The 25620-nt window shown below is 49.9% G+C and overlaps 3 protein-coding genes across 7 annotated transcripts in view; 2 read left to right on the top strand and 1 right to left on the bottom strand.

Annotated features, from left to right (window-relative positions):
• The window catches only part of M1AP (meiosis 1 associated protein), a 91648-nt gene extending 81287 nt beyond the window's left edge, over positions 1-10361 (top strand). The window contains exons 7-10 of the mRNA XM_017875280.1: positions 5744-5950; positions 7638-7778; positions 8228-8239; positions 9371-10361. Coding sequence (XP_017730769.1) covers positions 5744-5950; positions 7638-7778; positions 8228-8239; positions 9371-9529 — 519 coding nt within the window. The 3' untranslated portion in view covers positions 9530-10361. The remainder of the gene's footprint in view (positions 1-5743; positions 5951-7637; positions 7779-8227; positions 8240-9370) is intronic.
• Positions 10362-10714: 353 nt separating this feature from the next.
• DOK1 (docking protein 1) lies at positions 10715-14081 on the bottom strand. 3 transcript variants are annotated; one of them, XM_017875262.1, is made up of 6 exons: positions 13660-14081; positions 13401-13493; positions 12766-13065; positions 12551-12644; positions 12160-12344; positions 10715-11942 (listed from the first exon to the last, which is right to left on the bottom strand). In XM_017875262.1, the coding sequence occupies exons 1-6, from the start codon at positions 13747-13749 to the stop codon at positions 11154-11156; spliced, it is 1551 nt and encodes a 516-aa protein (XP_017730751.1). In that variant the 5' UTR covers positions 13750-14081; the 3' UTR covers positions 10715-11153. The 3 variants fall into 3 exon arrangements, with proteins under 3 accessions (XP_017730751.1, XP_017730753.1, XP_017730752.1); XM_017875264.1 differs by lacking the exon at positions 12160-12344 and having other exon boundaries at positions 13660-14077; XM_017875263.1 differs by lacking the exons at positions 12160-12344; positions 13660-14081 and having other exon boundaries at positions 13401-13482.
• Positions 14082-14241: 160 nt separating this feature from the next.
• The window catches only part of LOXL3 (lysyl oxidase like 3), a 21947-nt gene continuing 10568 nt past the window's right edge, over positions 14242-25620 (top strand). The window contains exons 1-4 of one of the 3 annotated variants that reach the window (XM_017875259.1): positions 14242-14321; positions 15553-15886; positions 18417-18580; positions 19181-19395. In XM_017875259.1, the coding sequence (XP_017730748.1) occupies positions 15565-15886; positions 18417-18580; positions 19181-19395 (701 nt within the window). In that variant the 5' untranslated portion in view covers positions 14242-14321; positions 15553-15564. The other 2 variants (XM_017875260.1, XM_017875261.1) reach the window with 2 other exon arrangements.

The following is a 25620-nucleotide window of genomic DNA, read 5'->3' as shown; positions in this document are numbered from 1 at the left end:
GGTATAGCTCAGTTTATTCAACCACTGCCTCTTCACTTGTGCTTTTTTTTTTTTTTTTTTTTTTTTTTTGAGCAGTTCTTCTGAACAGAGTTCACATTGCCATAATTAAGTCATAATGATTACTGCCAACCCACCAGTCCTCATCGACTATAAATGTTGTGTAACTTTTCAAATTACATTTTACACATACTCAGCCTTCGTCAGTCACAGCCTTGTTATTTCATTCCCTGATTTTTCACTTGAAAATTTTTTCTGTCTTCCTCATAGATTATTTTGCTGTATTCAGGTATTTCCTTGCTTTTCCTCAGAAAATGATCACTTCATCAGATAGGCAAGACTTTTCCCAGTCTTTTCTGAAAAATATGTATTGTCCACCACTCCCATAAATGTCACTTTTAGATTAATACAGACCACAAGAGAGCTATGTGTTTTGGCAGCATTCTTTGGAGCTTTTATAGATCTATATCTAAGAATTATTCAAGTATTTTTAATGTAACCAAGTTAAATAAACATTCATAATTAAATGTATTTTTAATTTTGAAAAGTTAACACTTCATGGTGCTTACCATGTACCTGACACAGTTCTAAACACTTCACAGCTACTAACTTATTTTATCCCCATAACCATTCTATGAAGTAAGAATTATTATCCCTGTTTTACAGATGAGGAAACTGAGGCCCAGAGAGTAAATGGTAGAGTCAGGATTGAAAGGCTGGCTTCAGGCCCCAAACTCTACACCACTCTACAGCTACGTGAAATTTATCAGCATATTGATTGCAGGAGTGCTCTGAAATATATTCACTACTCAATAAGCCACAGACAGCTTCACCCACATTTTATATCAGGAAAAGCTATGGGGCTCCCTTCTAGCAAAAGTGGGTGTCTTGTATTTCTGTGAGCTTATCTAATCCTGGCTGTATTATTGTCCTATTTTATTTTTTTTTTTGCCCAGTCCCCATAATTATTTATTTTATCTTTTTATGCTGTTCCATTTTTCTAAACTGGCGTAGCTGTTTTGTGGAATGTGGTAGGAAATAAATATATAAATAAAATTAATTTTTTCCAAGTCTTTATGAGATCAATCTATCCATTGCCAGGAAAATATCATTTCTATTACCAAATCTTGCTGTATAGTCCCAGTTATGTAGCTAGTGACTCACTTTCCACATCCTCATTTCAATTACAGTCATATCTGTGTGAGCTAGAAAAAGAAATGAAAATACCACCTAGGTCTTTCAGTTTCCTACTTAAAATGTCAGAGTCTCTGGAGACACATTCCAGAGCTTTACAGTCCATGTCTGCCCTAATTGGCCACAGAAGTTACAGGATTCAAGCCATGATGTGTTCAGCAGGAGTCTAAGTACACAGGCAATGAGCCAGTTGGGCTATAACTGGGTGGGGAAACGGAAAGTCCTTGGTTAAATAGGCAAAGACTCAAGACCAAGAATCCAAGCTGAGAGTGGGGTGATGGCAGGTCAGGAGCCATTCGAGAACAGAATGAAGTTAGAGTGTAGCATCTGGGCGGGTCAGGGGATGGACAGGTGCTAGAACAGCAGCCTAGCATGAGTCAGTGGGCTTCCTGTGACCCAGCTTTGTCTGTTTCTCTTGCTTCATCTTTCACCTACGCCCCTCGCATCCTCCACCCCAGCCACACTAATAAATGACTAAATGTTCTCCAAATATGCTGATCTGTTTCACACCTCCATGCCTTTTTTCATGCTGTTCCCTTCCTCTTGCCTCTGTCCACCTGACAAGTATCTACTCATTTTTTTCTAGATGCTGCTTAAATAATTTCACTACGAAGCCTTTCTTGCCTCCACCACAGCCTGTCTCCATTCATCTTTCTTGCCTTTCCACACCCATGTACTTGTTGCCACATCTATCTAGACCTTTTGCACCATAGCTCTCTGATATGAGAAATGTCACATTACTATATTTTTTCTAAATCAAATTTAGAAAACATTGGTTCCCAAGGGCCAGGATGTTGACACACTCAATATCTTTATGGGTGCCTCTCCCCCTAGGATCATACCCAAAATCCAAGGAGCTTAACACAGTACAGAAAATGTGGGAACGGCCTTCTGGTCTTCAACACACCTCCCAGGACAATACTGAATAGAAGTAGCAAGAGCAGATATCTCTGCCTTGTTTCTGATGATAGAGGCAGAGAATCCACTCTTTCACCACTACGTATGAGGTTAGCTGTGGATTTTTTTATAGAGGTTTTTATCAGGTTGAGGAAGTTGCATTCTACTCCTAGTTTACTGAGCATTTTTATTATGTAAGGGTGTTGGATTTTGCCAAATTATGTGTGTATGTGTGTGTGTGTGGTGTTTGTGTGTGTGTGTGTGTGTTGAGATGGCATCTCACTCTGTTGCCCAGGCTGGAGTGTAGTGGTATGATCTAGGCTCACTGTAACCTCCACCTCCTGGGTTCAAGCGATTCTCCTGACTCAGCTTCCTGAGTAGCTGGGACCACAGGCACGTGCCACCACGCCCGGCTAATTTTTGTATTTTTTTAGTAGAGATGGGGTTTCACCATATTGGCCAGGCTGGTCTTGAACTCCTGACCTCATGATCCACCCACCTTGGCCTCTCAAAATGCTGGGATTACAGGTGTGAGCCACCATGCCTGGCCGCCAAATGTTTTTTCTCCATCTATTGAGATGATCATATAGTTTTTGTTCTTTATTCTGTTGATATAGTATATTACATCGGTTGATTTGAGGGTATTAAACCAGCCTTAGGGATAAATCCCACTTTGTTGTAGTATATAATTCATTTTATATGTTGCTAAATTTGATTTGCTAATATGTAGTTAGGATTTTTGTATCTCTATTAATAAGAGCTACTGATCTATAGTTTTCTTTTCTCATGATGTCATTGTTCTGGCATGGTCCTGTGTACCCACACCTAGTGCTTGGAACATAATAGGCAGTCAATAAATTCTTTTTTTTTTTTTTTTTTTTTAGATGGAGTTTTGCTCTTGTTGCCCAGGCTGGAGTGCAATGGCACCATCTCAGCCAACAGCCATCTCCGCCTCCCAGGTTCAAGCCATTCTCCTGCCTCAGCCTCTGGAGTAGCTGGGATTACAGGCGTGCGCCACCATGCCCGGCTAATTTTGTATTTTTAGTAGAGATGGGGTTTCTCCATGTTGGTCAGACTGGTCTCGAACTCCAGACCTCAGGTGATCCGCCCACCTCATCCTTCCAAAGTGCTGGGATTACAGGCGTGAGGCACCGTGACCGGCCAATAAATTCTTAATAGACAAAAAATTCACAAGCAAATGCAGGAATCAATGTAAAAATAGAAGATTTAAAACAATACTAATAATCCAAATCCTGAGCCCCTGAGCCCCATCAGAAGTTACTTAAGCTAACTGAAATGGAGTCCCCTGAAACTTCCTGGTTACTATCCCTTCCAGGCTTAAACAGGCCATGTCCTCAGAGCAGTGGCAGTTCCCCTCGGCCCACCGACATACACACACACCATGATTTCTGTACCATTTATTTCCAGTGTGATGGATTCTAAGCATCAAGCTGACTTTCCTGCACATTTGAATTTGTTCTTCAGGAAGACAGCACATCTCTAGATAGAAGCAAAACGCTAAGCAAGCATGAACTTCTGAAGGCATGCATAAAGCTCTTGGCACAGTACCTGGTGCCTGATAAGCAGTCCATTAAAGTTTGTAATTATGATTATGACTAATTTTCCCATGCCCAAATCATCTGCCCCACCCCCAAAACCTTCTGAGGATGCATCATGCCTCCCGAATTATCAGTCAAGTCCTACCCCATAAAGAGGTCAGCAACCACAGGAATGGTACATACCTGTTTTTCTTGGAGGTTTCCTACCACTTGCTATGCCTACCAGACCTCCTCAGAGCTCCACACTGCACAGAATGATGACACTGCTTTAAAGTGCAGAGCCTCCCCTACGACCACCCCAGCACCTCCCCGCTGGGGTCTAACTCTAATGCTACAGCAAGTATTTTCTGTCTCACTGTGTCTCTTTCTATTTGTCTTCCCCAAGACACTGATATTCCTTTCTCTGAAAATCGTTTCCCCCTTTTTGCCTTTCCTGTTTTTTTATTTGTCTCAACTTTTCATATAAGAGTAGCCAAAACTCATGTGTTTTCTTCCATCTTATGTAGCAAAGAGGTTGTTATGGTTTGTACCAGATGTAACTGACGATCACCCCCAGTAAGAGGACACAGTTTGAGATGATTATAATAGTTCTAACTCCATATTTCCTGAAGTTTTGTGGTTTTTGTTGAAAAGCTACCACAAAAAATTGCCTCATTTTCATGGCTCATTTAAAAGGATACACCTACGAAATCTTCTCAGAAGTCTGGTTGTCTCTAATTCTTACTCATGCCCTAACCTCTGCCATCTCCATGGCACATGGCAAGGTGCCACCCTCTGTTCCATAATACCCATCATCCACAGCGGCACTGCCCCCAGCGTCCTGACTCTTCTTGTCCTGTGATCAGCTAAGATGATCTCAAGGGCCCTGCACCCACCCACCTCTCCCTCTGCTCTTTCTTTCTTTATGTTTTTTTTTATTTTTTGAGACAGAGTTTCGCTCTTATTGCCCAGGCTAAAGTGCAATGGTACAATCTTGGCTCACTGCAACCTCTGCCTCCCAGGTACAAGCGATTCTCCTATCTCAGCCTCCCAAGTAGCTCGGATTACAGGCATGTGCCACCAGGCCCAGCTAATTTTTTTGTATTTAGTAGAGACGGAGTTTCACCATGTTAGTCAGGCTGATCAAGAACTCCTGACCTCAGGTGATCCACCCGCCTTGGCCTCCCAAAGTGCTGGATTACATGTGTGTGCCACCGCTCCCGGCCCTGCTCTCTCTTTCTCCTCCCACTTTGCAGGCTGCTTTCACTGCCTTCTCTCTATCTGTCTGTCTATCTATCAATCATCTATCTATCTTTATTTATTTAATTTTTTGTAGAGTCTTGGTATGTTGCACAGACTGGTCTTGAACTCCTGGGCTCAAGCAGTCTTCTTGCCTTGGCCTCCCAAAATGCTGGGATTACAGATGTGAGCTACCACATCTGGCCTTACTACCTTGTACACTCTCTGGACATTCCAGGGATATTCCCCAGTCAGCCCGTTCTAATCCCAGTTGTTAGCAAACCAGACTTTATTACCCTCCAAAGAAGAACTGAATTTCTACAACAGACAATACTTCATACAAGTCTTGGTTTCAAGACACTGCTTTTTTCTTTTTCCTTTTGAGACAGACAGGGTCTCACTCTGTCACCCAGGCTGGAGTGCAGTGGTACAATCATGGCTCACTGCAGCCTTGATCTGCTAGGCTCAAGGGATCCTCCCACCTCACCCTCCTGAGTAGCTAGGAGTATAGTCACGTACCATGGGCTTCAAGACTCTGTTTTTAAGAATTATAATTCTTAAAAGTCCACATGTACTGTTGAATATGGTAGGCCCCTCTGGGATGAACATCTACTTCAAGTTACAGGGTATTTCTTAACTTTTCTCTCCATTGTTGAGCCTTTTATGTACTCTCTCTGGCATATCACAGACCAGGGAGGAAGAGTAGTACCTTGTGATACTGATGATTCAAGCAGGAAGTCCCTTCCTACCAGGGCCAAAGTTAAATGGCTCTGCCCCCTCAGCACCCCTGGAAGTCAGGGAAACTTCAATTGGGACTGATCCTCAAATCATGCCATAGACTAAAGATGAACCAGTATTTCTGTATGTCCTTGTTTCAGAAAAGAGAATGGCTGCTGTTAGCCAAGGGGGAACCACTGGGCCCAGGACACAGCCAGAGAATTCCTGCCAGCACCTTCTATGTGATCATGCCATCACGCTCCCTCACACTGCTGGTGAAGGCGGTGGCCACACGGGAACTGATGCTTCCCAGCACCTTCCCCCTGCTACCTGAGGACCCACGTGATGACAGTCTTAAGAATATGGAGGCAAGTGGAGCCCAGATCTCATGGGACAGATCTAGAAGTGAATGGAGTTTGAGAAAAGGAGGAGGGAGAGGAGTGAGCCCAGGAGGGAATGGATGGGGAGCTGAGGAAGGAATGTGGTAAGACAGTAAGAAGAGAAAGCAAGAATAGGCAATGATGCCAGAAGAAGGAAGTAAACACTTAGATGATGGCAGCAGGGTAAGGAGTGAAATAGAATGGAGGCTGGGTTGAGGGAAATGGGACTTGAGAAGAAAAAACTGGGAGAGAAAAGGGATATTGGCATCAGTGATGACTGGGAATTAGAGTCATCCTAGAGGACACACGACATGCACACGGACCTGAAATCTGAGGAATGGGTGGCTGTGAAGGAGAAAAGGGAGCATCACAGAGTAGAAGCCTGATGGCAGGCCAGGGCACAGGGAGGCAGGGGAGGAAGCCATAGCACCGGCAGCTCCAGCTCCTGGGGATGCACTGGATACTTGTTTTGTCAGTTTTGTCTTTGCACAGACTGGTTCTCCTGCCCCCACCTCCTCCCCAGAGAGGAGATTGTGATGTTAGACAAGGGAGAGCAGAACATTGGGAGGGAAAGGAAAGGAGAAGACACAGTGGAAGGCAGAAGAAAAAAGAAGGGAGAAGGGTGTAAAAGGAGACCCAAAAAATCGTTCTTTGTATGGGTTTTCGTGTCTTTGTGTGTTTATTTTTTGAGTGTGTCTGTGCTTGGGTCTCCAAATTGGTGGCAGTGGGTGTAGATGTGCCTGTGCATATCTGTGTGCTGGTGTGTTCTTAGGGGTCTAACTTTCTGCATTGCATGTGTGCATATGTGTATACCTGTGTTGCGCTCATTTATGTTTGTTGAGAAAAGGAGGAAAAGGCAGCCAATGTAGGTGTCCAAAATAGGAAGGGCTTCAAAATGAGATGAGATGGATGCAGATGCGAAGGCCATTTTTTCCTCCTCCTCCTCCTGGGATCTGGATTCTCTACATTTGCTCTGCTAGTCTCCCCAGGCTAAGGGTGGGAGGGATGGCTCTGGGTAGGGAGAACTGGAACCACATTGCTGCTGGCTCACTGGCTTAAACGCAGCAAGGACAAGGCCTGGGATTGTACTCTTGGCTTGGCGGCCACAGAGACACAGAGAGAGGTGGGCACAAATGGTCATGGCCCGCTCAGCGTCTCACTTTGGGGCCAGTGGTTCCTGGCACAGGATGTTGTGGCCGGAAAACCTGACTGCACAGGAATGTTGTACTCCTGTATCCCCTCCTCCCTTTCCATTCAGCTCAGCTCACCTCCAGGCTGAGAACTCCATGTACTCGCCTTGCAGGCTGTGAGCACCCCGCCCTGCTGCGTAGCCCGCTGACACACTCTCCCTCCGTGCTCACAGTGGATCCCTTGTAGCATTCATGTGCGCCGGCCCCCTCAGAACCCCTGGACATGCGTCCTGGGGCCAGAGTGTTCAGTGTTCCTAACCACTTAGGGTTTTTCCTACTTCTCCTACCCATGCCTGGCCCTTACATCACAAGCACTGGACCTCAGGCCAGAACACCCAGTGGGACAGCATCTATTTCACAGCCTTCATGGCAGCCCTGGGGTTTCACACTTCCTCCAGCCCCTCACACTCCTGGATCACTGCCTGACATCTTGTGTTCTGTGACCTCAAGTTCCCTGGGTAAGGCCCCTCCTCTCTTTTCCTCAGCGCATGCTGGATAGCCTGGAGCTGGAGCCCACCTACAACCCGTTGCAGGTTCAGAGCCACCTGTACTCACACCTGAGCAACATCTATGCCAAGCCTCAGGGGCGGCTCCACCCACACTGGGAGAGCCGAGCCCCGAGAAAGGTACCACTCCCCTCCTTCCCTCCTCTTCCTTATTTCCACTCCCTCCCCTTCACGCCCAGAGTCCTAGAAAGCCCTCCTCCCCCATCCCACCACCACCCCCATCCAAGGGAGTAGCCCTCCTCCTGGATCCCACCCCTGGTGGAAGGGAAAATTAGAACCCTTACTGGGTAGGGAGGCCTGTTTGCTAGGGCATTTACATATGATAATGTTTAGGTGTTTTAATTGTAGTGTTTATGATAACTCATTAGTCATTTAACAGACTATTGTCCCATTAAGCAAACTGGCTACACAGGAACTACAACCACAGTCCTCCTGAAAGAAAAGGCTGACGGAAAGGTGGAAAAAGAAATGCCCAAGGGATGGGAAATTAATATTTATAGAGCACCAGTCATTTGCCCGGTTTTATGATAAGTGCTTGCTCATATATTTTTCTCATTTAATCCTCACAGCATCCCTGCAAGGTAAGTGTTTGCTCATTTTTAGATGAGGAAAGGAGGCTGACCAAGGTTAGTAACTCAAGAGGACTCCCATGACTGGGATTGAAGACAGCTGGGGTTGAAGAGGGACGAATGATTGAGGATGGAGAAATATTTTTATGAGACCCATGTTCTACATAATATTTGGGCTTCCTTCTGCCCTTATTAACTTTTTCTCAGTTTCTTAGTAACACAGCCTTTGGAAAAATTCTCATTTTGGGCCAGGCATGGTGGCTCATGCCTATAACTCCAGCACTTTGGAAGGCCGAGGCAGGTGGATCGCTTGAGCTCAGGACTTTGAGACCAGCCTGGGCAACATGGCAAAACCTCGCCTCTACAAAAATACAAAAAATTAGCCGGGAGTGGTGGTGCTCACTGTAGTCCCAGCTACCTGGGAGGCTAAGGTCGGGAGATTGCTTGAGCCCAGGAGGTTGTGGCTGCACGTGAGCCCAAGATGTGCCACTGCACTTCAGCTTGTGGTAACAGAGCAAGTTCGTCTTAAAAAAAAAAAAAAAAAAAAGCCGGGCGGGTGGCTCAAGCCGATCCCAGATTTGGAAGCTGGAGGGCCGGATCAGGTCAGGAGATCGAGACCTCCTGGCTAACATGGTGGAAAGACCCCTCTCTACTAAAATACAAAAAAAAAAAAAAAAAAACTAGCCGGCCGAGGTGCGGCGCCTGTAGTTCCCAGCTACTCTGGAGGCTGAGGCAGGAGAATCGGCGTAAACCCGGTAGGGCGGAGCTTGCAGTGAGCTGAGATCCGCCACTGCACTCCAGCCGGGCGACAGAGCAGACTCCGTCTCAAAAAAAAAAAAAAAAAAAAAAAAAAAAATCTTTTGTCTTGCTAAAATTTACAGGAGGACATTTTCAAACTAGAGGTAGGAGCAGGGGCTACCACAAGTTAGCTGCTGGGCAAGCTGCCAGAGGTAGGACACTGGGCAAGGAACAGGCACTGTGGAGGCTGGGCTCAAGGGACTCCAGATCACTGTCCTGGGCCTTGAGGCTGTCACTCCGGGGATGGGACTTACGAAAGAGTTAGGACAGGAAGCCCAACAGAGAATGGGATAGGTGCTCAGAAACTCTGATCTTCAGAGAAGGCTCTGGTTGCTCTCTTTGCAGACTGGGCAGTTGGAGACCAACCGAGCTCGAGCCACTGTGGCCCCCCTGCCTATAACTCCTGTCCCAGGCAGAGCCTCCAAGATGCCAGCAGTCAGCAAATCTTCCTCAGATGCCTTCTTTCTGCCTTCAGAGTGGGAGGAGGATCCCTCAGGGCCCTAAGTCACCAGCACCAGAGCCCAGCTGCCCAGCTTAACCACATCCATGCTCAGGTTCACATAATGGCTATCTGTGTGTGGTCAGACCTGCTTTCTATCCACCTGAGCCTCTGTGAGTGAGGGCTGACTGGGAAACAGCGGCCTTCCCCTCCTCTGTTTCAGTGCTGTCCCACTCCTCAAGTCGGGAAGCGACACCTGAGCCTGTCCCTTCTCCAGCAAGGACTCTCATTTTCTTTTGAATCATTTGATACTGTTTACACAGGTGAAGATTAAACACCCAGTAAGCTTCCACCATTGTTAGGAGCATTCCTAACCCAGAATTTCTTCTTGTAGCTCTGTGTAAGCAGGTGGATGAGGTCATATCACCTTTGGTAAACAGGACCTCAGGAACAAGGATGAGGTTTTCAAAGCTCATAAAAAACAAGTAGGATTGAAATCCAAGCCTCATTTCAGAGCCTGTGCCCTTCCCGCTACACCACCAGGCGTGAGCCTCCAAAAAGACAAGTGCTTGGTGCCTACATGCAAAGTGTGTGTGTTGCGGGTTGGGATGGCTGCCATACAGCCCAGAACAGGGGAGAGGATGGCGTAAAAAAGACCTACTCCTTTCCTGTTACTCTCTCCCCACACGTACCAACCTTCCTGTTGCTCCCTCCATCCACAGAATAATAGCTACCATTTATAAAATGTTTACTCTGGGCTGGGAGCAGTGGCTCACACCTGTTATCCCAACACTTTGAGAGACTGAAGTGGGATGATCACTTGAGGCCAGGAGTTCGAGACCAACCTGAGCAACACAGTGAGACCCCCCCCCCCATCTCTACATAAAAAATACTTTTTAAAAAAAAAAAACCACTCTGTGCTTCAGATTACACTAAATACTTATAATGTGTCTAATTTCACACAAAAAGCCCTGTGAGGTAGGGCCCATTATAGCTTTCCCATTTTACAGAGGAGCACAGGGGAAACTGAGGGTTGCAGATGTTATACAACTCACCCAGGGCCACAGAGCTCATGTCTAGCCCAGGGCAGCCTGACTTGACTCCCCAGGCACCAAACCACCACACTCCTGTTCCCTTCCTGGATGCCTTTCCTCTCCGTGACTCTCAACACATTCCTTGTTCTCCTCTTGATCCCCACCACACCCAACCCAACCACTGTGTCCCCTTTTTCTGTTCACACACACATAAACTTCTTAAACCCAAGCTGACTTTAATGAGAATTTTAAAATTTTTAAATAGGTCTCTGGCAAAGAACAATGCAGGAGTAAAAATCCAGGCACAGTCCAACATCTCCCTGAGGCCTCCACATGGGCCCCTCAAACTGCACCCACTCTGACCATGCACCACTTTCCACAGACCTGGTCCCGCAGCTGTCCCTTCCTTTGGGGAAGTGGAGAAGGGACGGCTTTAGGAGGATACAGAGCCCATCCCTCAGCCTTGCCATCTGCCCCACTTTTTAGGACTTCCTGGGATTGTCCTTCCTTTGACTCCCCTATCCCTCTGGTCCCCTGGTCTCACACAGCACGGCCCCTCCCACCTTCTGGCTTCTGCTGGTTCTAACCATTTTCTTAGATCCCTAGTGCCACCTCCCCATGGTCCTCCTTAGCCACCTCAGCCTTGCCCTCCTTCTCAGGTAGAGCCCTCTGACTTAACCCCAGTCTTGTCAGTCCCTACTCTAGAGAGCTCACAGTCCCAGCTCCCTGAGGCCCCACTTTTATGGACCTGGCTGTACAGGGCTGAGTTGTAGCTTTTGCTGCCACTGCCAGTTGCAGTACCAGGTTCAGGCTTGGGAGCAGGGACGGGCTTTGTGCTCCGAGGGGGTGGCACAGCATAGTCATCAGTGGCAGGGTTGTAGGGGAGCTCATAGCCCTCCTCCTTCACCCGGGCTTGGCACCACCATGCATCCTTGGGCTCCCGAGGCAGATCATAAAGGCCCTGGGGAGGGACTGGGGCCAAGCCTTCAGGTTCATCATAGATGGGGTCCTCTTTGGGGTCCGTCAGCTTGGCCTTCAGCAACTGCTGCTGCGCATGTTCATACAAGTCCCAATAGAGAGGTTTCTTCCGTTGCACTCCCTCTCCTGCCCGAGCAGGGGTGCTGTCCAAGGGGTCTGAGTATAGGGAGTCCTGGGAAGGGCATGGAGCAATTCGCAAGGAGTCTAAGGGCTCAGCGTACAGGGCTGGGGGGCTGTCAAGGAACTCTTGGGGGCCAGGTGGGGAAGGCAACTTCCCCTCTGCCACCTCCCCTTCATGGGAGTCAGCTCTGAGAACATCGTGCCCCTGTCCGGCCTTTCCCTGGGCCTTCTGCCGGTGGATGGCAGTCTCAACTGCCTGGAAGATGTCATTTCCCTGTGCCGTCTGGAAGGTGAAGGTTCCAGGGCCTGAGGGGCAGCGGCGGCCGGCCTCGAAAGAGAACATGACCTGAGGAGGGTAGAGAGGGAAACACATTACCAGGAGCCATCAGAGGAAGTGAGTCACAGGCCTGCACTAGTTAGGGTATCTACAAAGAAGAGACCACCTGGGGTCACTGGGTAGGCAAGAAAGGGGGATCCAAAGGTCAGAGCTTCCCACCTTCTGTCCTGCCCCACTCCTCCCACAGCTGCCCAACCCAGGAAGCCCTCCCGGACAGCCCCTGCACCTTGTCCCGGCCATAGCGACGCAACAGAGTGTAGGGCCAGGACAGGAGTGGCTCCAGTATCTGACTCTGGGCCCCCATGGTCAGGAGAGTCAGCCTCTCAGTCTCCACCCTCAGCATGTAGGAGCCATGCAGGCCACAGCGCTCGGCGGCCTCAGTCCTCTGCACCGTTACCCAGAATTGGGATCCTGGAAGGCATATACGATTAGACAGCTGCTGGGAGAGGGGCGGGGACAGCAGTGGGGACCCAGAAGTCTCATGAGCGTAATGTCCAAGCACTCACTTGGAAGCCAGATCTCAGGGCCTTCCTACTTCCCCATGGGCCCCTGGGTATCCACCCACTTTCCAAAGGCCCTCCTCCTCACTCCATCCCTGCCCGGGCTTAGGCGTCTACCTTCCCAGGTGGGGCTGTACAAGGAGTTCTCCAGCATCTCCAGGGCAGAAAGCTTAGGTGGGTTATCGGAAGGCGCCAGAGTCCAGCTGCCTTTCTGTAGTAAAGAGAGAGCATCGAGAAACCTGTAATTTTCTCAACGGGGAGTGGGTGTCGGTCTGAGCCCCATTTCTCTGCCTCTGTAACTGCCCCCACCCCGCATCGCCGCAGCTCCTCACCGGAAAGGCGTTTCGGCACAGCGTCTGCACCCAGGCTGCACTGGACGGCGCGTCGGCCGCCAGCAAGTGCGAACGCTGAGCAGTGTCCAGGCGGAAGGCAGTGGCGCCGGGCTCAGGCGGGGTCTCCACGGTAACAGGGGCCACACTCACACACTCAGCCAGACGGATCACCTTGCAGTCCAGGCGGCGCGAGCTCCCTCGGCCACCCCCAGAGCTCGACCCTTTATGGTCAAAGAACTCGAGCCGCGCTACGCCGTGAGGACTGGCCGGGTAGAGCACCGCCCAGGTCTTCCTCCACCTCTAGGGAGAGAGTGAGAGGGCTGGAGAGTGAGTGGCGTGCGCGGGCGGCCCGGGTCCCGACGGGGAAGGAGGGAGCGGCGCAGGTCGATTTGGGGTCTGGGGCTTCCAAACGGGGGGGCGAAGTTTCCCAAGGAGGATGCCACTCCGTCTCCCCAGGACCAGAACCCCGAGACTAGAGACGCTTCCCGGGAGCGTACAAAGCAACTTCGCGGGACAGTCACAGGCTCTCCAACTGCCCGCGCCGCGCTCCAGCCTGCTGCCCACCTCTCCCTGTTTCTGGGCTCTCTCACCCACTACTAGCCCGGATAAGGTTCGGCATCCGTGCCCCAGACTACCTTGGTCCCAAAGCGCTGACTCTGCAAAAACAGCGGCCCTTCCATCACTGCGCCGTCCATGGCCCCCGGCGGTTCCTTCCGCGCTTCCTGGCCCTGCGGCGGGAGGCGGGGCGGGAGGCGGGGCCGGGTTCCCTGGAGGTGTTTCCGCCCCTCCCCGCCCCCGCCGGCAGCCGCTGGGGGGTCGCGGTGGGTTGAGGGAGAAGAGCGAGAAGGAAGGGTGGAGGCTCCCGGATTAGCCTGGCGCTACCCAGGCCCCTACCAGCCGTCGCAGGGGCGCGCCGGTAGCTCCACCGAAAGTCCTCGGTTTTGGCGCGAGGATTCTGGGCGTGGTGGCTGCGCGTGACGTCATATGTCCAACGTGACATCAGAGTGAAAGCCATGACCTCACCCCGAAAGCACCCGGAGGCACCGGAGAGACCCACACGGGCCTCCAGAGCTTCAGTTCCCCTGGGCGGGCCCGCCCCCAGCCCCGCCCGAGCCGGGCTGTTTACACTCCGCTGACCCGGGACTCGGAGGGAGGGCTGGGGTTGAACCGCTTCCCGCCACCACCGGGGCCGCCCCGCCGCCCGGCGGCCGCTTGCATGTCAGCTCCCTGACCGCAGAGGCCTGGCCTCCATGCCGCGGGAAGAGAAAGCTTCATTGAGCAGGCCGGGAGGGCCGGGGAGGGGGAGGGGGCGCGGCAGTGGCCAGCTCCACGGGGAGGGAGGACCCAGAGGAGGAGAGGAGGGAACTGGCCGGGAGGAATGGAGGGAGAAGGCGGAATGTGGGAGGGCTCAGGGGGATGTGGGAGGGAAGAACTGAGAAGGGGGAGAGAGGGGGGTCCAGTCTCCCCTGGCCGATCTTTTTTTTTTTTGGAAGTCCTAGGACTGATCTCCAGGATCAGCACTCTTCTCCCAGCCCTTAGGGTCCTGCTCGGCCAAGGTAGGGGGAGTCACGCTAATCGCAGAGGGAGAGAGTAGGGGATGGAGAGGATGTGGAGGGACCAGAGAAAACGGGTGGTGTGGGAGGGATGGAGTCGAGGGGAAGCCACCAAACTGAGAATTTGATTCTTGTCTAAGGGCATGTGAGACAGAGTACAGAGAGGAGGCACATACCGGAGGCGGGGGCTCCGGGTGTTCCGAACAGGGCCACCAGGCGCGCCCTAAGGGAGGGGGCTCCTCTGGGAGGCCCTACCCTTGGGTTCCCAAGCCAAAATGTCCACAGAACAAAGCTGCCTTGTTGGATTAATTGTTTGGGTTGGGGGAAGCATGTTGACGGGGGCTTGCTGTAGAGGGACTGTTCTCAGCCCTAGGCAGAGAAGGCCTTGGCTGAGGAGCCATAGCGCCTGGCCTCCCGTTGCCCGGTGACAGCGATGGTGGTGTTGGCAGGAGGCTTGGACAACCCTACCCCATCCCCCACCCAGCCTTAAGGCCTGGCCCTCCTGGGCCTCTTGACCCTGCAGGGCATCTGAGAGCCTGTGTACTGGGGAGGGCATGCAGCAGGCTCTCCAGGTGAGCTTTGGTGCCAGCCTTCCCTGCCTGGGAATCTGCTGGGTTAGGACTCTGGGCTCCCATTCAGGGGATCTGTGATCCCAGGGATGCCTAGGGCCCCTTACGTGCCTCTCTGCACAATCAGTACAGCTGTCTGTCCTCCCTCCGGGTAAATGGGGTCATCTGGATCCCTCCCACGTCCGCCCCTTGGCTCTTGTCAATCTCTCTCCTCCTCACCCACGGCTTCGTTCCCCTATACTGAGTGCTTGGTTCTTTTCCTATCACCTTCTATCTGTTGTCTCTCTCCTCTGTGTCTTTCTGTTTTTCTCTCGTTCCCACAGTCTCCCTTCCTCTCACATCCTGTCTGTCTGGTCTTCCTCTTTGCGTGTCTCTTGCTCAGTCTCTGTTTTTCTTGACCCTTCTCTGACTCTTGATCTCTCATAGCTGTCTCTTATCTCTGGGTCTCTCAGGCTGTGCCTCTATGACCTGTGCCTCTGCCCTTATTTAATGTGCTTCTCTCCCTGTCTCTCTTGGTCCCTGGGGCTCTTTCTCTCCTGCTGTCTCTCGCAGTCTCTGTCTTACTCAGTGTCGTTTTTCTTTCGTAACTTCTCCCTCTCTTTCTGACTCTGGGACCCACTCAATCTCAGTTTCTCTCACACGTACTTTGTCTCTGGGGCACCCAGGCCTTCCCTACCATGCGACCTGTCAGTGTCTGGCAGTGGAGCCCCTGGGGGCTGCTGCTGTGCCTGCTGTGCCTGCTGTGCAGCTCGTGCTTGGGGTCTCCGTCCCCTTCCACGGACCCTGAGAAGAGGGTCGGGAGCCAGGGGCTGCGGTTCCGGCTGGCTGGCTTCCCCAGGAAGCCCTACGAGGGCCGCGTGGAGATACAGCGAGCTGGTGAATGGGGCACCATCTGCGATGATGACTTCACGCTGCAGGCTGCCCATGTCCTCTGCCGAGAGCTGGGCTTCACAGAGGCCACAGGCTGGACCCACAGTGCCAAATATGGCCCTGGAACCGGTGAGCAATGATCCAGGCATATCCTAGGTATTACCTAAGTGTGGCCGAAGTGCAGGGAAAGGGAACACCAGGATGGCACAGCCATTGGGACGCATGACACCAAGAACAGCCAGCATTGAGTAAACCCATGGGTGATAAACCAAGCAACATAGTTACTTCTCAGAGCTGTGTGACCTTAGGCTAGTTGGTGCTTTCTCTGAGCCTTGGATGCCCTGTGTGCAAAATGACTAGATGATGTCTAAGTTCTTTTCTGCTCCAAAAGTATGATCCTACAAAGCCACCCGCAAAACAGCCCAGATACAGGTGAGCCCTGTACAAATAAAGTACAGTTGGTTTCATGGGACGCTAAGAGCAGGTAAATGATATCTGGATGTTCCAAAGTCATAAGAGGTCACAGACACTGCAGTTAACAAAATCAGGCTATAGGCCAGAGCTAAAATTAACAAGGTGGTACTGTCTAAGGAAGAAGTATAAAATCTAGGACAAGTATGAGTGTGGGGGGTGGAGGCTTAAGAGCAGTTCCCTAGGTGAGGCCTAGGACTGTGCCCATGGTATGAACCCACAATGGGATTGATGGACAGAAGCAGGTGCAACCTGCAGCTGATCCCCCAGTTCCCACTGGCTAGACCACCTGTGGAATTAAGTGTCATTTGTAGATGCTGTGTTTTAAGAGGGACAGTAGAGGGCCGGGCGCGGTGGCTCAAGCCTGTAATCCCAGCACTTTGGGAGGCCGAGACGGGCGGATCACGAGGTCAGGAGATCGAGACCATCCTGGCTAACACGGTGAAACCCCGTCTCTACTAAAAAATGCAAAATCTAGCCGGGCGAGTTGGCGGGCGCCTGTAGTCCCAGCTACTCGGGAGGCTGAGGCAGGAGAATGGCATAAACCCGGGAGGCAGAGCTTGCAGTGAGCTGAGATCTGGCCACTGCACTCCAGCCTGGGCAACAGAGCAAGACTTCGTCTCAAAAAAAAAAAGAAAAAAAAAGAGGGACAGTAGAAAATGGAAATACTTTAACAGGAGAGCTGCCTAGATGTGAAAGATTCAGAAGCCAAGTTTCAAGGAGGAATTGCTGAAGAATCAGGGAATTGATATGGAAAGTAAAAGCCTTGCATAGCAATGACATAATGGTTGTTTTCAAATATGGGAAGGACAGTCGTGTGGCTGAGGGATTTTTCTAGTTGGCACCAAAGGACTGAATCAGATGTGGTGGGGGAAAGTCATGAAGAGTCACAAGGACTTTGATGACCTTGAATATTGGCTAGGACAGATGACCTTTGAGGCTGTGCCTAATTCTGAGAGGAAGTCAGTGATACTCCACAGGGTTCAGGCCAGGCGCGGTGGCTCACGCCTGTAATCCCAGCACTTTGGGAGGCTCAGGCAGGTGGATCACCTGAGGTCAGGACTTCGAGACCAGCCTGGCCAACATGGTGAAACCCTGTCTGTACTAAAAATATAAAAATTAGCCAGGCATGGTGACATGCGCTTATAGTCCCAGCTACTTGGGAGGCTAAGGCAGGAGAATTGCTTGAACCTGGGAGACGGAGGTTGCAGTGAGCCGAGATCATGCCACTGCACTTCAGCCTAGGCGACAGGACAAGACTTCGTTTAAAAAACAAAATCAGGGCCGGGCGCGGTGGCTCAAGCCTGTAATCCCAGTACTTTGGTGGCTCAAGCCTGTAATCCCAGCACTTTGGGAGGCCGAGATGGGCGGATCACGAGGTCAGGAGATCGAGACCATCCTGGCTGACACGGTGAAACCCCGTCTCTACTAAAAAATACAAAAAACTAGCCAGGCGAGGTGGTGGGCACGTGTAGTCCCAGCTACTAGCGAGGCTGAGGCAGGAGAACGGCGTAAACCCGGAAGGTGGAGCTTGCAGTGAACTGAGATCCGGCCACTGCACTCCAGCCCCTGCGACAGAGCGAGACTCTGTCTCAAAAAAAAAAAAAAAAAAAAATCAGGTTTCAGACAGAGAGAAGAACAAGGACAGCACAGACAGGGCAGGCACACAAGAGAATGCAAGGATGTGATGAAAGGATCTTGGATGTCCAAGCCTCACAGATAGGTCAAACTCCTAAGCCCTCATGTATTGGCTGTGTGGTCTTAAGCAAGTTACTTAGCTTCTCTAAACTCCAGTTTCTTTATATAAAACGGTGTTCTGGCAGCTGTAAGAACGATCACATATGTGCACACCGTGGCAGAACACCTGGCACACAGTAGGTACCTGATTAATTGTAGCTATCATTGAATGGGTAGAGACTAATCAGAACATCAGGGTTGATTCTTGGTTTTTTATTCACCCTATCAGGTTCTTGAATATCCCCAGATCACACCAAATTTCCCTCAATCTTATGCCCCCTTCCTATTCCCTGCCAGGGTCCCCTGTCCCTTCTCCACCCCTTATCATACCAGAAAGATGGGATCATCATGGCCAAGTGGGAGGCATCAGCACTCACTCTTTCCAGCATCCCCATTACTCCCCCATCCTCCCTCCCCAAGCTTCTCTGTCCCTTCATCTCCCCTTCCACAGGCCGCATCTGGCTGGACAACCTGAGCTGCAGTGGGACCGAGCAGAGTGTGACTGAGTGTGCCTCCCGGGGCTGGGGGAACAGTGACTGTACGCACGATGAGGATGCTGGGGTCATCTGCAAGGACCAGCGCCTCCCTGGCTTCTCAGACTCCAATGTCATTGAGGTCTGCAGTTCCTAGACATACACACATATACCACCCAGGATAGCCAAGAGGACTGTGGGGTGGTTACGGGAGACATTAGAAAGTAGTTACCACTGGGGGATCATTTGGATTGGTGGGAGGCTTGGAAAAGCAAATGATAGAGCTCCCAGATGCTGTAAAATCCAACAGGATTTTTAGCATTCGCATTCAAGGGGCTACACCTGGCATGAGCCTCTCCAGCTTCATCCCTAGTCACCCCGGGACACCTGGTGCTCTCCTTCTCCTCAAAGGTTCCTGCTTTCCTGAGACATCTTCCTTCTGACTTTTTCATCCTTCAAAGCCATTTCCTCTCTGAAGTGCGCCCTCCTGCTCCAGGCACAGGGAGGTGCTCCTTCCTAGTGCCCTGAATCCTCTCTGGGAGCAAGCATATCCCCTGCGCTGCTGACTGCAAGAGAGTCCACACCGCGGACTGCGGCCATTGTGGCCGCTCTCTCAGTGCCGCTTCGGGCCCATCTGGCCACTGGGTTTACAGCAGGCGCACCAAGCAGGGTTCCTTAAGAGTGGCAGGGCACAGGAAAGGTGCCACTGGGATTCTTTCCCTGCTTGTGGCCCCGCCCCCAGGTAGAGCATCACCTGCAAGTGGAGGAGGTGCGAATTCGACCCGCCGTTGGGTGGGGCAGACGACCCCTGCCCGTGACGGAGGGGCTAGTGGAAGTCAGGCTTCCTGACGGCTGGTCACAAGTGTGCGACAAAGGCTGGAGCGCCCACAACAGCCACGTGGTCTGCGGGATGCTGGGCTTCCCCAGCGAAAAGAGGGTCAACGCGGCCTTCTACAGGTGAGGGGCCGCGGGCACCGGGCGGAGCGGGCCGGGATTGGGGTGCTCCCTGATGAATAGCCTTGGGAGACATCTGAGCAGGTCCGGGGCACAGAGGACCCGGGGGTCGAGACGTGCGGGAAAATATGGAGGCCGGTGCAAAGCTGGAGAGTTGGGAAATGTTGTGGGACCACGAAAGGTGCCCCAAGGGAGTACCTGAAATGGGGACCAGTGAGGGTCCCGCTCTCTCGTGGTCAACGCCTGGGTGGGTAGGCGGATTCCTTGGCCCCGGGCGCGCGCCAGCCTCGCGAGGCCACTCCCAGGCCCTGGGGCGATTCCAACGCTGGCGCCGCCGGCCAGCGAGTTCCGAGTTCAGCAAGGACGCGGCAGCCCCTGGGAGGCGGCGCCTGGGTGTGTCCCGCGCGGGCTGGGAGCCCAGGGTCTGGGGACCCAGGGACGGCGGCGCACGGTGGCCGAAGGGCGCCAGGAGACACGGCGCCCCCTCTCTGCCTGGGCCGTCCCCGGGCGCGTGTGTGAGCGCTCGAGCCCTCGGGACTCCTGGAAGTCCTGGAGTTTCCCAGAATCTCTTTTGGCGAGGCCCACCCAACCCCTCCACCTGCATTGGAGCCCTGGGGTCCAGTCCGGCTTCCAGGGAAACGCATCACCCTGGGAACTGTCTGTGCTTAGCGTCTCCCTTTCCTGGAGCATCTACTTTGATCTTTTTGAGAAACTGCCATTGACAGCCAGATATTTATTTGGAAATCTTTACACGCTCTCTCGGTAATCTACTTTGCAAGTCAAAAATCCTCCCTTTCTTCAGTGGTTCCCTAGATCAGTATTGCTGAAAGGCCTCTTGATGTCCGGATAGCTTTCCGCGGGCACACTACTTCAGATGGGGTCTGATGCGGCCAGCCACTGTAGAAATCCTCAACCCCGACTGAAGCATGCTCGAATTACACTGTCTTCCTACTGCGGCAGCTTCCCACTGCTTATACTGAACTTGTCATCACCTAAAACCAGTTCAGGTCTTCCCTATGCTTCCTACTGATAGAGCAGCCTTTTCCAACCCAGGTATAGGTGACGTTTACCCTATTACATTTGTTTTGATACATAATTTAGAAGCCATAAAAAAGCCATGATGATCCCATGAGATTATCTTGAGTCCTGATGTGACTTTCCATCTGTTATCCCTCTCAGCCTCCTCTGCTGAACAGACATGGCAGCTTTGCCTTCTGGCTTCATCCAAATGGCTAAAAGTTGTTGTGAAAATGTTTTAAACCAAAGTCTAACTCTTCTTGCAAATGTTCCTGCAGATTTTCATCAAGCTTCTAATCATCAGCTGTAAAATATGTTCCTTCCACCAAATGGGAAGAAACAGAACACTTCAATGACATAACCCACATTTCACCTGATCTATCTATATATTTCTTATCTGTAATGAAATCATGGGAGATTTTGTTAGTCTTTGATAAAAAATCCAGAAATGCTATGTTCACAGTCATTCTCCAGCCTTCCAATTTAGTAACCCTGTCAAAAAAGAAAATCATAGTAGTTTGAGCCTATTTTTACTGAAATCCTTTTAGGTCTCTAAGAATCACCTTATTTTTTCCTAAATGCTCACAAACTTCTATTTAATAATTTATTCTAGAATATTACTTACGTGTAGATTGAGGAATTGAGGAATCCTTTTTCTCCTTTTTTTTTTCTTTTGAAAGTCAGGATATTATCCAGTCTCCAGTCTTTTCTATACCTGCTCACACTTTCTTTGACTTGGCTCTGAGGCTCATCTGAAATGTCTTTCAGTACTGAGGATTTTCAGTACTTTATCTGGCTTGGACACTCAAACCACTTTAAAACAAACATGTGCTGTGCCTCTTTACTTTCATCCATCTTGGGGCTGCATTTCCTTCTCTGTGCTGCTTACCTTCCCTAATTTAAACCCCATGTTCTGAAAGATGCATAGAATTTAAATAGACATTTCCAGTGAAGAGGATAGCATGAACAAAGGTGTAGAGATCCATTCACCCAATATTTATTTACTGAGATCTTACTGTGTGCCAGGTACTGTTGTAGACGCTAGCCATGGCTCATGCCTGTAATCCCAGCACTTTGGGAGGCCAAGGTGGAAGGATTATTTGAGCCCAGGAATTCGAGACCAGCCTGGGCAACATAGTGAGACCCTGTCTCTACAGATAATTTTTTAAAAATAAAATTAGCTGAACATGGTGGTGCGTACCTGTGGTTCTAGCTACTTGAGAGGCTGAGGCGGGAAGATTGCTTGAGCCCAGGAAGTCAAGGCTGCAGTGAGCCGTGATTATGCCACTACACTGCAGCCTGGGTAGCAGAGCAAGACACTGTCTCAAAAAATAAATTAACTAAGGCCGGGCGCTTTGGCTCACACCTGTAATCCCAGCACTTTGGGAGGCTGAGGCAGGTGGATCACCTGAGGTCGGAGTTCGAGACCAGCCTGACCAACATGGAGAAACCCCGTCTCTACTAAAAATACAAAATTAGCCGGGTATGGTGGCACATGACTGTAATCCCAGCTACTCGGGAGGCTGAGGCAGGAGAATCGCTTGAACCCGGGAGGCGGAGGTTGCAGTGAGCTGAGATCGCACCATTACACACCAGCCTGGGCAACAACAGCGAAACTCTGTCTCAAATAAAAATAAAATAAATAAAGTAAGTAAATAAATAAGTGGTCAAGGAAGGCCTCTTGGAGAAGGCATCACTTGAGAAAAGATTTAAAGGAGGTGAGGGCACAAGCTATGCAGACCTCTAGATAAACATTTCCAGGAAGAGGTATCAAAAATGAAAATATTCTGGGGTGTGCGTGTGTGTGTGTGTGTGTGTGTGTGTGTGTGTAGTGGGTGATGAGATAAGGCATTCTTGTCCTCCTGGAGGCCACTGGCTGGAGCTGAGTGAAAAAGAGGAAAATGGTAGGACATGCAGTGTAGGTGGTGATCAGAAAAGAATGGGGAGCCAGATCCTGTGGGCCATCTGGGAGAGGCTGGCTTTTGTTCTGTGGGAGATAAGGAACCACTGGAGGGTTTGGAGCAGGGTTATGACATTGGGCTTTCATTTTTTTTCAGTACTACTTTCACTGCTTTATTAGGAATAGACTGTAAGGGATGCAGTAGAAGCAAGAAGTCAGGTGGCTAGTTATGGGGTTATCGTCTTCTGAAACCCATGTAAAGAAAGTGAAAGGTGATGATGACCAGTGAAAGTGGTGAAAAATGATCAAGTTTTATAGATAGGTGTGATGTGAGAGAGAGGAGTTAAGGCTCTCCAGGTTTTTGACCTCAGCTAAGTATGGAATTGGCCTCACCTGACAAGCAAAATAGTGGATGGAGCATGTTTTTTTGGGAGATGGGCTTGGGGGTGGAGGGTAGGAACTTGGTTTTAGACCTGTTAAATTTAAGATTCTTTAAGACATTGAAGTGGTGAGGCTAAGTTAGGCAATTTAATATAGGACTCTGGAGTTCAGTTGAGTAAAACATATAAAGTCCTGAAACTGGACAACATACCAAGGAAGTGAATGTAAATTTAAAAGACAGAGAAAGAGGCCCAGAGACTGAACCTTGGGGAGACTAAATATTTAAAAGTCAGAAGATAAGATGAAATGCAAACAGTGAGGTGAGGTAGGAAGAAAACCAGGGGAGTGTAGTGGCCTGGGAGCCAAGTAAAGTGCTTCAAAGAGGAGAGAGAGACCAGCTGAGTCAGTGCTGCCCAGACCTAAAAACATGAGGACTGAGAAACAAATGCTGGATTTAGCAACAGGGAAGTCACTGTTGTCCCCAACAGAGATGATAATGAATGGCTTGTATTTGGAAGACAGTAAGTTAGCAAGAGTAGGTTTATACTGAGAAATAGTGGAAGATCTAGATAAAGGGAGGCCAGAAAATGGAATGCTTTAGGTGCCAAATTGGAGAGCTTGGCCTTTGCCTTATGGAAGAATTACAAATAAAAGTATTTGTATGGGACAAGAATAAAGCCAGTGTTTTTGAAAGTTTGCCTGATAGTAGTGGATGAGGAGTGGAGGGTCTCAATGCAGTAAAACCAGTCAGGAGTTTGTTCTAAAATTGAAGCTTATCAGGAGGGTAACAACAAAGATGGAGGAAAATGAATAGATGTAGGATGACTGACAGAACATAGAGAATGGGAGAAGAGACACCTAAAATGATTCCGACACTGCCTGAGAGAAGGATGGTACCAGCAGCCATCTCTGGGCTTCAGGTTAATATGAACTAGCTTTAGAGATGGGCCGTCTTTGGAAAGTTTGAGACGCAGGAATTGTCCCCAGGTATGCAAAGCTGAAATAATTTTTAGAGATCAGGAATATTTGTTGGACATATTGGAATCTCATACTAAGTCTGGGATATAAAGGCTGAGGAAAGAGATACACTAAAGCACAGAGGCCATTTTTCTTGAGGAAAGAGATTTGGGGAGCCCTGGGAGATTCTGTGATGGGGCTATGATCTAGATCCTTCACAGGTCAGGCCCAGCAGAGGGAGCATTCTCGCAGGTGATACAATTATGAAAGATAGGCAAGATAGTTGTGAACAACTCTCCCCTCCCTAGGGGGAAAAAAGATGGATCTGCTAGCTTTTAGAGGAAGTAAGATTTAGGGAATGAGAAAATCAAAACCTGATGTATTAAACATTTTTCAATTTGTTTTGGTAGTTCTACCCTAGAACATGTAAAAGTTGTAGTACTTTAGAATAAGAAAAGAATGTACAGATAATTGAACTATTTACTGCTCTTTTACAGGTAATGAAATTGAGGCTCTAAGAGCTTCAGTGCTATTTAAGAAGTCACTCTTCTAGTTCATTTCAGCTTGACAGATGTTTATTGAACTCCTATTTGCCAAGTACTGTGCAAGGTGCTGAGAATACAAAGGTGAATAAATGACAAGAGAGGTTATTAGGCTGCACATCATAGAAGACCTTATAGGCCATCATAAGGATTCAGGTCCTTATAATAAAAGGATTGGGAAGCCACTGATGTTTGGGTTTCTTTTGTTTTTTTGTTTTGAGAGGGAGTCTGGCTCTGTTGCCCAGGCTGGAGTACAGTGGCACAGTCTCTGCTCACTGCAACCTCCGCCTCCCCAGGTTCAAGTGATTCTTCTGCATCAGCCTCCCGAGTGGCTAGGACTACAGGTGCCCACCACCACGCCCAGCTAATTTTTGTATTTTTAGTAGAGACGAGGTTTCACCATGTTGGCCAGGCTAGTCTTGAACTCCTCACCTCAGTTGATTAGCCTACCTTGGCCTCCCAAAGTGCCGGAATTACCGGCTTGAGCCACCGCTCCCGGCCATTGAAGTGTTTTTTGTTTGTTTCTTTGTTTGTTTTTTGAGACAGAGTCTCTCTGTCACCCAGGCTGGAGTGCAGTGGCTTGATCTCGGCTCACTGCAAGCTCCACCTCCCAGATTCACGCCATTCTTCTGCCTCAGCCTCTGGAGTAGCTGCGACTACAGGCACCCGCGGCCACTCCCGGCTAGTTTTTTGTATTTTTAATAGAAACGGGGTTTCACCGTGTTAGCCAGGATGGTCTTGATCTCCTGACCTCGTGATCCGCCCGTCTCGGCCTCCCAAAGTGCTGGGATTACAGGCCTGAGCCACCGCGCCCAGCCCATTGAAGTGTTTTAATGGGGAGGGCTGTGAGATGGCATGATCAGGTTTGTGACCCCAAAGGATCATTTTGAATCTATTTCTTTTTCTTTTCTTTTCAGACAGAGCCTTGCTTTGTCACCCAGGCTGGAGGGTAGTGGTGCAATCTTGGCTCACTGCAACCTCCGCCTCCCGGGTTCAAGCAGTTCTCCTGCCTCAGCCTCTCAAGTAGCTGGGGTTACAGGCACGCACCACGTGCCCGGCTAATTTGTTTTGTTTTGTTTTGTTTTGTTTTGTTTTGTATTTTTAGTAAAGATGGGGTTTCTCCATGTTGCCCAGGCTGGTCTTGAACTCCTGACCTCAAGTGATCTGCCTGTCCTGGCCTCCCAAAGTGCTGGGATTACAGCTGTGAGCCACCACGCCCGGCCTTTGACTCTATTTCTGAGAATGGTCGGGAGAGGAACAAGATATATGGATTAGAGAGATTTAGGAAGTAAAATTGACAGGACTTGGTTATTGATTGACTTTGGGATCCAAGAAAGGGAGAAGTCAGGATTACCCCTAGGTTTCTGGAGTGGATTTTGCTGAGATAATTATCTTTCTTCTTCTTTTTTTTTTTTTTTTTTGAGACGGAGT

The sequence above is a fragment of the Rhinopithecus bieti genome, unplaced genomic scaffold (assembly GCF_001698545.2).
Source record: "Rhinopithecus bieti isolate Rb0 unplaced genomic scaffold, ASM169854v2 scaffold_9978, whole genome shotgun sequence".
Taxonomy (NCBI): domain Eukaryota; kingdom Metazoa; phylum Chordata; class Mammalia; order Primates; family Cercopithecidae; genus Rhinopithecus; species Rhinopithecus bieti.
Note: the sequence above shows the minus strand (reverse complement) of the source record. Positions and strands in the feature narration are given on the sequence as shown.